Raw genomic sequence first — 13682 nt, 5'->3', positions numbered from 1 at the left:
GACGCCGAGGCGGGGCAGATAGGAGGTTCCTGCTGCCGTTGCTCCGTGGGCCCTGCTGCGGGCACGCTCTATGCGCATGCGTTTTTTATGCGGGATTAAGCTTGTTGCTGCGTGACAGCGGAGGGCTAGGAAAAGGCGCAGTGGAGCCCAGAGCTGTCACCCCCGACTCGACGCAGCTTCCGTTCTCCTGGTGACGTGGCCTACTGGACCCGCCCCGGTGGTCAGCTGCCGTACTGTTGCTAGGCAACAGCGTGCGAGCTCAGATCAGCGTGGGGCGGAGAAGTGGGATTTGGAAGCTCAGGGGCACAGGGGCCCAGGGGCACAGGCCCACGACTGCACTGGGATGGACCAGTACTGCATCCTGGGCCGCATCGGGGAGGGCGTCCACGGCATCGTCTTCAAGGCCAAGCATGTGAAGGTGAGGCTGGACTGTGGCCGGCAGCCTGGCGGGGCTGTGCCCCCGGCACCCTCCGGCTAACGCTGTAAACTGTTTCTGTTCCCTTTTTACATCCAGTACAGTTTTTAAAACCGACTCATATTCTAAACCTACTTTGGGCCGTTGCGCTTCCTTCCGCATAGCTGGCTTGGTCCCCTACCCCGGCGGCTGAGTCCCAGGCTAGTCCTAGACCCCCGAGGAGGGCCTCTGGCCGAGCCGGGGGCGCGTGTGTCTCTCTCAGCCACCCTCCCCCCACCCACCTTCATCTCTCTTTCCCAGCCGAGGGTGGGCTGGCAGTGTCTGCCTTCTATCCTGCAGACTGGCGAGATAGTTGCCCTCAAGAAGGTGGCCCTAGGGCGGTTGGAGGACGGCATCCCTAACCAGGCCCTGCGGGAGATTAAGGCTCTGCAGGAGATGGAGGACAATCAGTATGTGAGTAGGGGAGGGGGGGGCATCGTATTCTCACCCTCCGTCGCTCGTTCCCACTTCCTTGTGCCTTCATTTTCCCAGCTACGCCTTCACCAGCTTTCAGGGATTTCCTCCTCCTGTCACTCACACACACTGCTCATTCATCCGCCTCCTTACCCCTTTTTGCCCTTTTTTGTCCACTTGTTCACCTTCATTTACCTGTTTCTTTCATTTCTCACACATTCACTCTCATTTATCTACTTATTTCTTAATGTATTCATTCATTCACCGACTTATTTTTTTGTCAAAACATGTAGTGATTTATAATGTAGCTAGCACCTATTGAGCTCCCGATGTGTTCTGCAGGCATTATATACATTGTCATTTTGAGACCTCTTTACTACTGTACAAGGCAGGTTTCAGGATCTCTGTTTCTCAGGTGAGAGGAGGAGGTTATGTCACCAGCTCATGGGCCCTCCGTTAGTCAGTAGAGGGTTTGGCCCAGGTTTGATTGAGAGTCCAGACATTCTTCCCTTGGGACCTCCTGTAGGCTCTACCCTGTGTTGGGCACTGGTGACACAGAGGAACCAGCTCCAGCCCAGCTCCTGAGGACTTCTTAAGTGTGCTAACAAGAGACAGAGGCAACAGGGCCCACCTAGTGTGGTTCGTGCCGTGATAGGGTACCGGGAGGGGCTGCTGGAACACTAAGAGGGGCATCTTTCACCCCTAGTGTCATTACTCTTTTGGTGCTCTCTCTCATCCATGTCGAAATAGGGAATGTATTTGACTCCCTGGAGAGTAACAGGGTTGGGTCTCTGTGATCCTCTGACTTACCTTTGCTGTTCCCTGGAGATATTCATGATATATTGGATGACAAAAGCATGTTATAAAACTTTGTGTCATCTGGGTTTTGTTTGGAAATATTATATATGTGAATGTGTATTTGTGTGTGCCATATCTGTTGTAAAGTCTAGTAGAATACACTCTAAGATTGACTGTAGGATTTTTCTTTTGTTCTTTTTCTTTTGGATTTTATGTCTTACCTGAATGTGTGCATGTGTTTTGATCTGTTAAATGGTTGTGTACTACCTGAAAAATCAGAAAACAGCTATCAGGCCATTTTGATTTTTTGAGGAAGATAAAAGGGCTTCCAGACAGCCATGTGTGGGATGGGTGGAGAGAGATCCATAAGGAAGCTGGTGATATGGTCCCTACATCCAGTTGGTCAGCAATTCTGAAGGTTCTAACTTTAAAACATACTCTAGATTTGCTCCTTGCCCAAGTCATCATCACCACTTATCAGAATGACAGCGGCAGCCTCCCCACTTCTCTCCATAGCCACGGTCTGGTGGGCTTTGTCAAAAGTGTAAGTTAAGTCATCGGCTCCCCTGCATAAAGAGCCCTGGTGGCTTCTCTTCACACTTAGAGCACTATCACCATGTGCCCACTTCCAGCTGGCCTCTCCCTTTTCTCTCATTCAACACAACTTCTTAGGCATCTCTCCAGTGACCAGCACCTATCCAGGGTCCAGGAGCACAGAACAGGGCAGACACATCCTTCCCTTAAACGACCTCATGTACTCACATCCCTCTAGCCTCCTCCTGTGCTGGCGTTAAGGCCTTGCACTTGCTTTTCTTCCTGCTCAGAGCTTCTTCCCAGATCCCCACAAACTGGGTCCTCATCTAGCCCCACCCCACCTAAATAAAGAAGTATCCTTATCTCCACTCACAGAATCACACCATCCTCTTATATTTCTGTTGATTTTTTTTTTTTTTTTTTTTTGATACAGGGTCTCACTCTGTCACCCAGGCTGGAGTGTAGAAGTGTGATTTTGGCTCCCTGTAGTCTCAACCTCCTGGGCTCAGGTGATCCTCCCACCTCAGCTTCCCAAGTAGCTAGGACTACAGGCACGTGCCACCATGCCTGGCTAGTTTTTTGTATTTTTTGTAGAGACAAGGTTTCACCATGTTGCCCAGGCTGGTCTCAAACACCTGGGTTCAAGCCATCCGCCCACCTTGGCCTCTCAAAGTACTGGGATTACAGGCATGAGACGTCACGCCCAGCCCCCTTATAATTTGGTTCCTGTACTTACAGAATCTGAATATATCCCATTTGTTCATTTATTTGTTAAATTGTTTGTCCTCTGTGCTGTGAGTTCATTAAGAGTCCTGTCTCTCAGCTCACTGCTCTGTGTAGCCTGGCTCCTCTGAGAGTAGTGGCCTCAGTGTTTGTGATGTGTCTGTAGCTGTCCCAGTACTGGGAAAGGTGGGATTCCTGGTGTCCTTTCCTTGGTGCTGAGATTCGGTGGCTCTAGAGGAAACAGGAGGAGACCTGTGTGTCCATCTCATGTGTGACCATCCAGATGATTTTCAGGCAGGTGGGCTGGGTGGGCAGACCAGATGGTGCCACTAAATGACCTTTCTTAGACCTTTACTTTTAGTGTTCATGGAGAATTAGAGTGGGGGCCCACCTTATCTCAGGAGAGCACAGCAAATCATGAGCATGGAGCTCTCTGATTCTTAGCTCAGGTCCACGTCACCTTCTGTGCTTACTTTCTTTTTGGATACAGGCTCCTCTGTCAGGGCATGGGCTGGGGTCTCAGGGTCACAGAGAGGGTCTGGTGACTTGAGTCTGGGGGCTAACAGGATGTCCTGCCCACAGGTGGTGCAGCTGAAGGCTGTGTTCCCACACAGTGCAGGCTTTGTGCTGGCCTTTGAGTTCATGCTGTCAGATCTGGCCGAGGTGATGCGCCATGCCCAGAGGCCACTAGCCCAGGCACAGGTCAAGAGTTACCTGCAGATGCTGCTCAAGGGCGTTGCCTTCTGCCATGCCAACAACATTGTACATCGGGTCAGTCTCAGCATAGGCCAGGCATGGGGTCTGGGGTGCTGACTTGGCTTGGGGATGGGGCTAGCCCTTGTAAAAAGTGTGATAAGAAGTTGGGACAGAGCTGGTCAAGGCCTCCAGGTAAGTGGCCAGGGCATGGCCCTGGAGGAGGCGGGGACCGGGGCTGACTTGGGTGGTTAGACTGCCAAGCCCACTTGTCCCAAGGTCCTATGGGGGATTTGGAGGGACTAATGCTTCTTTTGGTACTCCCAGGACCTGAAACCTGCCAACCTGCTCATCAGCGCCTCAGGCCAGCTCAAGATAGCGGACTTTGGCCTGGCTCGAGTCTTTTCCCCAGACGGCAGCCGCCTCTACACACACCAGGTGGCCACCAGGTAGGGAGGGCCAGATCCCTTCCAGTCCTCTCCATGGGGAAGAGATGCTTCTGGGCCTTTTCTCCAGACATTGCTTGTGGGGCTGGGGTCACCTCGCCAGGCATCCTTTTCTCAGCCCAGTCCCTACCATCCCTCTTCCTCGCAGGTGGTACCGAGCCCCCGAGCTCCTGTATGGTGCCCGCCAGTATGACCAGGGCGTCGATCTGTGGTGAGACCCCCGTGGGTGGTCAAAGGGTAACATGGCTCGTGGATTTCTGCTAGGCTCTGAGGTCTCTGAGCTGTTTGGTGGTCTTTTCCCTGGTGGGAGTTTAGGCTTCCTTAAGGGTGTCTTCCCTGGTTGGGGTATTCTGAGCACTTTGGGGTTGGGGTTCCTCACTGTGATGTTTTCGAGCTGGGTGGGGACCAGGTGGGATGAGAATGGTGGTCCCAGGTGGGAAGCTTTCTGGGCTAGGTGGAGAGGTGGTCTGAGCTGGTATGTGCTGGAGTTAGATCCCAGGATATGGTTTCTCTGAGCTGGTCAGAGGCTGTGTCCTTGGACATGAAACCTCTGAGCTTGTTTTACAGCAAGAAGATAGTTGGCATTGCCCATGGGTCGGAGATTTGGGGCAGGTTTGCAGGTCTTCCCCAGAAGCGTCCTAGAGCAGGAGTCTCTGAGAAGTCTTGGAACAGCTGGGGCTTTGCTCTGGGTTTTAGGGTTGAGGGCTTTGAGGGTTCAGGGACTGGGCCTCTGGATGTGAGGCTCCAGGGCTGGCTTGTGGGGCCTTGCCCTGGAGTGCAGTGTTAGAGCTGCTCTGTGGGTGAGTCTGTGGTCCGCTGTGGGAGATCTCTGACCTGCTTGGGGCTCTGTGTCCACAGGGCCGTGGGCTGCATCATGGGGGAGCTGTTGAATGGGTCCCCCCTTTTCCCGGGCGAGAATGACATTGAACAGCTTTGCTACGTGCATCGCATCTTGGGCACCCCAAATCCTCAAGTCTGGCCGGTTTGTAGGGGCCCTTGGTGAGGTGGGTGTGGGGCAGGTTTACTCCACTCCCAACAGCAAGTAACCACTCCCTCCCCTGAACCTTCTCTCTCCTGGCCCCAACCCCCCTCAATGGACAGGAACCACTGTCCTGGCCCAACTCAGGGGTTCCTCCTTCCTGCTGTCGTGCGGGTTGGGGTAGGTCCTGTCCTATGTCCCTTTTCACCTCAGTACACACATGTGCAGTGTCTCAGCAAGCTGTGCACAGAGTCATCATCTGAGAGGGCAAGGGGATGGATGAAGGAATACAGGGCTGGGTGAGTGAGTGAATGATGGGTCAGGGAGACACATAGATGGGAGAGCACCCCCCGTGTGAGTGTGTGTTAGGGGCTGAGAGCTGGCAGCAGAGGGCATGGCAAAGGTCGGGGACTACTCTCATCGTACCCTGTTCCTTCTCCCTGGCCTAGGAGCTCACTGAGCTGCCAGACTACAACAAGATCTCCTTTAAGGAGCAGGCGCCCGTGCCCCTGGAGGAGGTGCTGCCTGACGCCTCTCCCCAGGCATTGGATCTGCTGGGTCAATTCCTCCTCTACCCTCCTCGCCAGCGCATCGCAGCTTCCAAGGTAGGGCAAGAGGCTGTGGTCTCTGCTCCTTCAGCTCCCCTCCCCATCGCCCTGGTACTCTGTACTTGGTAGCCATGTGACCCCATCAAGTCAGCGACCCTCAGAACCTGTGATTGGCATGGACCAGCACGAGACATCTGGAACCCAGGGGACAGGGGCCTTGGAGCAGGTGTGCCTCTCATGAGTAGACCCCACTGGACATCCCCAGACTTCCCTTGAGGGTGGCTTATAAGAGGGGCATGCCCAACTCACAGGAGAGCACATGTCCAGAGTTGCAGTCTTCTGGGCTGCCCCTGACCCTGTGGCAGATACAGTAAGAGAGTCACTGGGGACTCATTCCTTTATTCCATTAGCACATCTGGCACATGCAGGGATTGTCCTGGGCCCTGTACAGATGGTAAACAATCAGACCTGCCTCCACGGGGCACTCCTGGTGGTGAGGTAGCTCCAGGTCCAAAAGGTCACAAGAGGTCATGTTCTCCAGGTGTGGGAGCCCCAGGAGAGAGGCGAGGCCAACTTTGGGGTCAAGCAAAGCTTCCTGGTGGAAGGCAGGTTTAAGCATGAGATGTTTGAGGAGGTGTTCGCTGAAGAGAGAAATGGTGGGCAGAGACCTGGAAGAGAGGACCCAGGAAGGCTGGTTATGGCTGGAAGGCCTGGGAGGACGATGAGGACCACAGGAGCATGGGCTGACAGGTGTCAGGGTGTCTCTCTCAGGGGTCCCTGTCCCCTTCCCACACTCAGCACCAGCAGCGTGTGTTTACATACGCCCTCTTGGTCGCCACTGTCAGCAGCTCCTGTGGGCTCTGTGTCCAGTGTACCCAAGCCGTGTGACCCTTATCTCTTGGATTGCCTCCCAGAATCTGGGTCTCCCCTCATCCCATTTAATCTCTTCTCCACCTGGCAGAGAGAGTAATTTTATCCAAGTAGAACAGGACACATTCCTTCTCTGCCAGGGCCCTCCTGTGGCTCCATCTCAGAGGAAAAGCCAGGGTCCTTTTTGTGGCCCACAGCTATCATATGCTTGGGTGCCGTCACCTCATGATGCTGCCTGCTGTTGTGCCCTGTGCTCACTCCTTTCCAGCCCCAGGGGTCTGTACCCTTTTGCCCCTGCCCTGGAGCCTCATGTCCCACTTGCTTATGTCTCAAGTCTTGGCTTAAATGTCACCTCTCAGATGGCCTTCCCTCATGACTCTTCAGATCTGCAACCTCTCTCCAGGATTCCTCATTCCTCTGTCTTGCTTTCTCTTTTCCACTGCACTAATCATTATCTGACATACTGTGTATTTTACTTCATCATGTTTATTACCTGCCACCCCCACCTATGTCAGAAAAACAGAGCTTTTGTCTGTTTTATTAACGGCTATGTCCCCAGCTTCTGGAATAGTGCTTCAGACATAGTAGACACTCAGAAAACACCCAGACACACTGAGTCAACTGAATGCATAGATGAAGGAACATCTGCTTGAGGCTGGGGACAGGGAGGTGACTAGTTTCCTTCTGCTGTTCCTTATTTGCCACCCTCAGGCCCTCCTCCATCAGTACTTCTTCACAGCTCCCCTGCCTGCCCATCCATCTGAGCTGCCGATTCCTCAGCGTCTAGGGGGACCTGCTCCCAAGGCCCATCCAGGGCCCCCCCACATCCATGACTTCCATGTGGACCGGCCTCTTGAGGAGTCGCTGTTGAACCCAGAGCTGATTCGGCCCTTCATCCCGGAGGGGTGAGAAGTTGGCCTTGGTCCTGTCTGCCTGCTCCTCAGGACCACTCAGTCCACCTGTTCCTCTGCCACCTGCCTGGCTTCACCTTCCAAGGCCTCCCCATGGCCACGCTGGGCCCACACCACAGCCTGCCCCTTAGCCCTTGCGAGGGTTGGTCTCAAGGCAGAGGTCATGTTCCCAGCCAAGAGTATGAGAACATCCAGCCGAGCAGAGGAGATTCACGGCCTGTGCTCGGTGAGCCTTAACTTCTGTGTGCTACTGACGTACCCATCAGAACAGTGAGCTCTGCTGCCAGTCAAGGCCTGCCTATACAGAATGGCGATGCCTGCCTTGGTGCTGCTTCCCCGAGTGCTGCCTCCCAGTCAAGGAGAAGTGCAGAGAGTAAGGTGTCCTTACGTTGGAAACTCAAGTGGAAGGAAGATTTGGTTTGGTTTTATTCTCAGAGCCATTAAACACTAGTTCATTATGTGAGATTATAGATTCTAAAAACCTCAGGTGGCTCTGCCTTATGTCTGTTCCTCCTCCATTTCTCTCAAGGGAGATGACTAAGGTGGCATTGTCTCATGGCCCTCGTTTTTGGGGGTCATGGGGAAGGTAGCACGAGGCATAGCCACTTTTGCCCTGAGGGCCTCCTGTGTGCTTCACATCACTGAGCGCTCATTTGGAAGTGAGGGAGACAGAAGTCTAGGCCCAGGGATGGCTCCAGTTGGGGATCCAGCAGGAGACCCTGCGCACATGAGGCTGGTTTACCAACATCTACTCCCTCAGGATGAGCGTGAGCCAGAAGCAGCTGTGTATATAAGGAAACAAGCGTTCCTGGAATTAATTTATTAATTTAATAAATCCTAATATAATCCCAGCTAGTGCGTTTTCCTTATTATAATTTGATAAGGTGATTATAAAAGATACATGGAGGGAAGTGGAACCAGATGCAGAAGAGAAAATGATGGAAGGACTTACGGTATCAGATACCAATATTTAAAAGTTTATATAATAATAAAGAGTATGATTGATTGTGGTTCAAGGATAAAAACAGACTAGAGAAACTTATTCTTAGCCATCCTTTATTTTTATTTTTATTTATTTTTTGATGGAGTCTTGCTCTGTCGCCCAGGCTGGAGTGCAGTGGCACAATCTCGGCTCACTGCAACCTCCGCCTCCCGGGTTCAAGTGATTCTCCTACCTCAGCTTCCCGAGTAGCTGGGACTACAGGCGCGTGCCACCACACCTGGCTAATTTTTGTATTTTTCCTAGAGACAGGGTTTCACTGTGTTAGCCAGGATGGTCTTGATCTCCTGACCTCGTGATCTGCCCGCCTGGGCCTCCCAAAGTGCTGGGATTGTAGGCGTGAGCCACCATGCCCAGCCCCAGATATCCTTTATTTTTAAAATGTTTATTTTACCCTTTATGTAGATAAACTCTTCTGTGAGCACTGAGGGTGACTAACACTACTACAGATGCTGGCCTTCAAGCACTTAGTGGAGACAGAAAACATATTCAACCCTCGTTCTTGGCTTTCAGGAAAGTCTGATGTTTTCATGATATGGCCTCTGTTTATTTCTCCAGCCACATCTTCTGCAGACTGTAAGCTTCTAAGAGAACTTCAAAGAGAACTCTAAAATGTATATAACATTTGCAAGTAAAAGGATAAAAAATGATTTACCATGCATACACAAACCAAAAATCTGGTGTAGTTATTTGATATCAAGTAATAGAGGCCAGGTGCAGTGGCTCATGCCTGTAATCCCAACATTTTGGGAGGCCGAGGTGGGCAGATCACCCGAGGTTGGGAGTTCCAGACCACCCTGGCCAACATGGTGAAATCCCATCTCTACTAAAAATACAAAAATTAGCCGGGTGTGATGGTGCATGCCTGTAATCCCAGCTACTTGGGAGACCGAGGCAGGAGAATCGCTTGAACCTGGGAGACAGAGGTTGCAGTGAGCTGAGATTGTGCCACTGCACTCCAGCCTTGGTGACAGAGTGAGACTCTTGTCTCAAAAAAAAAAAAGAAACTAGATTTTAAGGCAAAGAGCTGTTATTTAATATACAGTTTCAAGGCAAAAATCATTACTAGTGGTAAACACATTCAGTTCTAATTATATTCAGTTCATTGGTAAAATTTTTCAAATTTGTATGTACCTAATAATATAATCTCAAATATTATCAATATTAGTAATGAATAGGATTCAAAAGACTAAGGATATTAGAAGTAACTTTATACATGCGAAATTTTGGTAAAATTGACAAATCCATAGAAAAATTCAACTTGCAATAATCAAAAACAAACCCCTGAAGTGTCTTAAAACTGTTAAAAAGGAATTGAACCTCCAAATTAAAATATTTTCATTATGTAATCTCCAGGCCCAGATAGCTTCACTACTAAATTCTACCAATCAATCACTTAATAAAGAGAAAGTGTCACGAACACAGAGCTGAGATTGTGCCACTGCATTCCAGCCTGGGTGACAGAGCAAGACTCCATCTCTAAATAAATAAATAAATAAAGTTAGTTCCATTTTGCTAAGAAATACTTCTGTTCTTGTTCCCATTACTGAATGGACCTCCTCAGTCAGCAGCAACAAGCCTAAGGCTTTTACACTGTTGGTGGGTGGGTTCCCTGTGGGAATCGGTCAGCCTTCCTCTATCCAGTTGAGGTGGTAGATACACCACTGTGCTGGCTAAGACAAGACACTGAAGGGTGCCAGCCTGTCGGGACTGACTTGGGTGAGAAGTGGTGCTGATTCCTACCATCTCACCTTTCAGTTCCTTTAAGCCTGTGCTTAAAGCTGTTACTGATGACTGGACTTATTATAGACGATAGAAAGCTAAACAATGCTGTTCTCTTCATTAGAGCATCTCTACCAGGTATTGTCACCTTAATGGATGACATTCAAAACAACATGGGCAAATGGTTTAGAGTTACTGCACAGACTTGGCTAACAGGGTTTATTCACTAAAATTTTTTCATGACAGCCAACCACAATTTGACTTAACCTTTGAGGGTCAACAGCACAGCTTTACCTGACTGCCTGCACTGTAGTGAAAGGCCTTTACTTACATCTGGACTTTGCTAAGAGGACCCCGATGCTTGCCCCACACTTGCCCCAAGAAACTTACCTTTGGCGTCATATCAGTGACATCCTCCTCACTGGTCCTGACCAAGACTTTGTTTCACAGGTCATCACAGCTGTGAGCAAGCACCCCACTGAGGGGATGGACAGTTGCCCCACATAAGGTGCAAGACCCCTCCTGACCTGTTAAAGTGTTGGGCTACACCTAGAACTCAGAGAGGTAAACTATTCCCAATTTGGCAAAAGATAATCTCCTAGCTCTCCAACCTCCCACATCAATAAAGGGATTCAATCAACACTGGGATTCTGGCACCAGTACATCCCTTCCTCCCATATTTCTTCGTGTCTAGTCACCCACAAATTTTCTGCTTTTTAGTTATCAAAATTGAAGCCCTTAGTAGGGCAGATCCCATTTACCCTATGAACCGAGATTCCTGTTATGCCCTGGGTAATGGAAAAAGCTCACTGTAAAATTGGATCAGCAACAGAAACCTTCTTACTACAGTGGAAATGGCATTTACAGAATCAACTCACATTTAGTCCTACTGGAGTGTAACATTCCATGAGAAAATAGCCACGTACCCTGCCACTGAGGTCAACTTGCCAAAACCCTGAAAATGCCTCTACCTCTTGCTCAGTGGGGACTGGAGGGAGGATGGTCAGCAATCTCAAAACAAGAAAACCAATGGCCTCTCATTACTGATGAGTGAGCACAGGGCATAAGGAATTCAGACCAAGGACAGCTACAGCCTGTAACCCCATTCAGACACTCATTCCATATGTGCACTACTCCTAGCAATAGATATGCCATTTTCCCAAGGTTTATATCTTCACAAACTCCTGGTTAATGGCTGATGAGCTAACTACTCGGTTGGGACTTTGGCAATAACAGAGCTGGAAAATACGAGGCCAAGATATTCAGGGTAAAAAGATGTAGGGAAAATAATCATTATGAGACAGTATAGGAAAGAGACTTGGTCTTTGTAGACCGAGGCTCATGGGGCTCACATGTCCGGGCATATTCCCTCCCCTACCTTCTTGCCTCCATTAACAAGCTGACCCAAGTCACATAGCAGAAGGGAAGCCTCTCCTAACTTAGCTGATCAGGCTCAATTCTTAACCATAAATAGAAGAAACTGTTTATCGCCTTAAGTGATGTCTCCCAAGGTTGCTAAAAGCTGGACTTCAGCATTCCTGATAAGAACCTGACCATATTCCAAGGTTACTAAAACAAAACTCTGGCATTCCCTATGAGAATTGGACCAGATCCAGTTGGCTGAAGACAAGATGGACTTCAGCACTGACCTTTCACTGAGTTTTCCTTATAATCTCACTGTAATATGAAAATCTCTGCCCAAATTGGGGCTTATCTGCCATTTTCTAATTATGCAATGTATGTTAGGGCATGACACCCCACTGTACAGGCACAAAGAAAACTGCCTAAACAGGCTTCTGGCAGAGCAGGAACATCACCATCTTGGACAAGCACCACCATTTTAAAATTCCCCTTGATCAGAAACCACCTAAATCCAAAGGGCATCAGCTAAGGTCAGCATGACCATAAACCACAAATGACATCTCCAACCAGAAACATTCCAATGCCTAAGATAAACCCCTCCCCAACCAGAGACATGCCAGCCCCGAGATAACCTCCCCTCCGACCGGAGACATTCCAAACCTGCAATAAACTTCTCCTCCACACAGAAACATTCCAAGCCTGTGATAAGCTATCTTGCCCTAAAACACTTAAATACTCTTAGTCTGTAAGAGAGAGTGCTCCTGACTGAAATTGGCCAGAAGCCCCTCTCAGGTTCATTCTCCAAAATAAACCTGTCTTTGACTGTTGAGCCACTTTTTGTGTTTCTTTCCTCTTTCTTTAACTCTTAGAGCTTCTAGGTCATTCCTTTCTCTGCCTCGGCTTCCTTAAAATGACAAGAGCTGAGCCCTTTTTGGCTGTAGCACTGGGGTCCTTTTCCTGGGCACTGCTCCCTTGCTTTGATTGAGCTCAAGCCCATTAAACCTTGCCTGAGAAAATTTACTGTTTGGCTTGGTGTTAATTCATATTTACTCAAGAGCCAAGATGCTGCACTAACAGTTACAGTGGCTCCCATTCTGCCTACCTTGGTGCGCCATACCTTGGCTCATACCAGACAAGACATGGAAGAGGCATGACACAACACCAAAGCTGATGAACTAACCATAGCATACCAGCAGGTAAGTCTCTTGAAGGAGGCAGAGTCCTAGAGCTTTGGGATGAGCTACCCTACCCCTCTTCCAGTGGGCATGCAAGAGGAGAGGTCAGGGCATTTGGGCATCATGGGGTTACAAAAATGAATTATTATTTTTTATTTTTCTTTGAGATGGAGTCTTGCAGTGTCACCTAGGCTGAAGTGCAGTGCTGCAATATCTGCTCACTACAACCTCTGCCTCCTGGGTTCAAGCAATTCTTGTGCCTCAGCCTGCCAAGTAGCTGGGACTACAGGCACGTGCCACCACACCTGGCTAATTTTAGTATTTTTAGTAGAGACGAGGTTTTCACCATGTTGGCCAGGCTGGTCTAGAACTCCTGACCTCAAGTGATCCACCCACCTCTGCCTCCCAAAGTGCTTGGATTACAGGTGTGAGTCACCATGCCTGGTCAAAAAGGAATTATTAACAGAGGAGTCAACCCAGCAGAGAGACATTTATGCAAGGTTATTAGGGATTGTACCATGCTAGAAATTTAGATACTGGGCCCACTGCCTGGGAGGAGAAATTCACAGGAAGGCCATTATCAGAAATGGCAAATCAACTTCAAAGGGCCTCCCCCTACAGTGACAGGAGCCAATGAATATGCTAATGGATATCTACACAGGCCATCCATTTGCTTACCCATGTGAGGCAGGAACCTCTGCTAATGTCACAATGGGTTACCAAAACAGCTTTTACAGCCTTTGGGCGTGCCACAAGTTACACAGTCAGATCAAGGCTCTCCTTGTACCACAAAGCAAATGCAACGATGGGTATTACAGAGTAACATTACAAAATAACAGCAGTGGGTATCATAGAAAGATATAATGAGCTTTTAAAACAGGGGCTACTGAAACAATGTAGATGACAATGGTGACCTGAGTCATCAAAATGCTGCCTCTAGCCAGGGATGGTGGCTCACGCCTGTAATACCAGCGATTTGGGAGGCCAAGGTGGGTGGATTGCTTGAGCTCATGAGTTCAAGACCTGCCTGGGCAACATGGGGAAACCTCGTCT

General features: G+C 49.6%; 1 protein-coding gene across 6 annotated transcripts; it reads left to right on the top strand.

Moving 5' to 3' along the window:
- Positions 1-60: 60 nt before the first annotated feature.
- On the top strand, positions 61-8395 carry CDK20 (cyclin dependent kinase 20). Of its 6 annotated transcripts, none has more exons than XM_032164458.2 (8): positions 63-418; positions 755-868; positions 3506-3694; positions 3944-4065; positions 4211-4273; positions 4921-5044; positions 5491-5646; positions 7199-7347. In XM_032164458.2, the coding sequence occupies exons 1-8, from the start codon at positions 344-346 to the stop codon at positions 7244-7246; spliced, it is 891 nt and encodes a 296-aa protein (XP_032020349.1). In that variant the 5' UTR covers positions 63-343; the 3' UTR covers positions 7247-7347. The 6 variants fall into 6 exon arrangements, with proteins under 6 accessions (XP_058301604.1, XP_032020351.1, XP_032020349.1 ...); XM_032164457.3 differs by having other exon boundaries at positions 67-418; positions 7171-8395; XM_058445621.1 differs by lacking the exon at positions 4211-4273 and having other exon boundaries at positions 61-418; positions 7199-8395.
- The last annotated feature ends 5287 nt before the right edge of the window (positions 8396-13682 follow it).

This window comes from Hylobates moloch, unplaced genomic scaffold, assembly GCF_009828535.3.
Source record: "Hylobates moloch isolate HMO894 unplaced genomic scaffold, HMol_V3 SCAFFOLD_10, whole genome shotgun sequence".
Lineage (NCBI taxonomy): Eukaryota > Metazoa > Chordata > Mammalia > Primates > Hylobatidae > Hylobates > Hylobates moloch.
This window is presented reverse-complemented; position numbering and strand designations above follow the sequence as displayed.

Bases quoted from the DNA above. Each gene is read 5' to 3' on its own strand.
- CDK20 (XM_032164457.3), top strand. From the start codon at position 344: ATGGACCAGTACTGCATCCTGGGCCGCATCGGGGAGGGCGTCCACGGC. The intron at 419-754 runs GTGAGGCTGGAC...TCTATCCTGCAG, and splicing joins TCAAGGCCAAGCATGTGAAG to ACTGGCGAGATAGTTGCCCT. The intron at 5,647-7,170 runs GTAGGGCAAGAG...TGCCACCCTCAG, and splicing joins AGCGCATCGCAGCTTCCAAG to GCCCTCCTCCATCAGTACTT.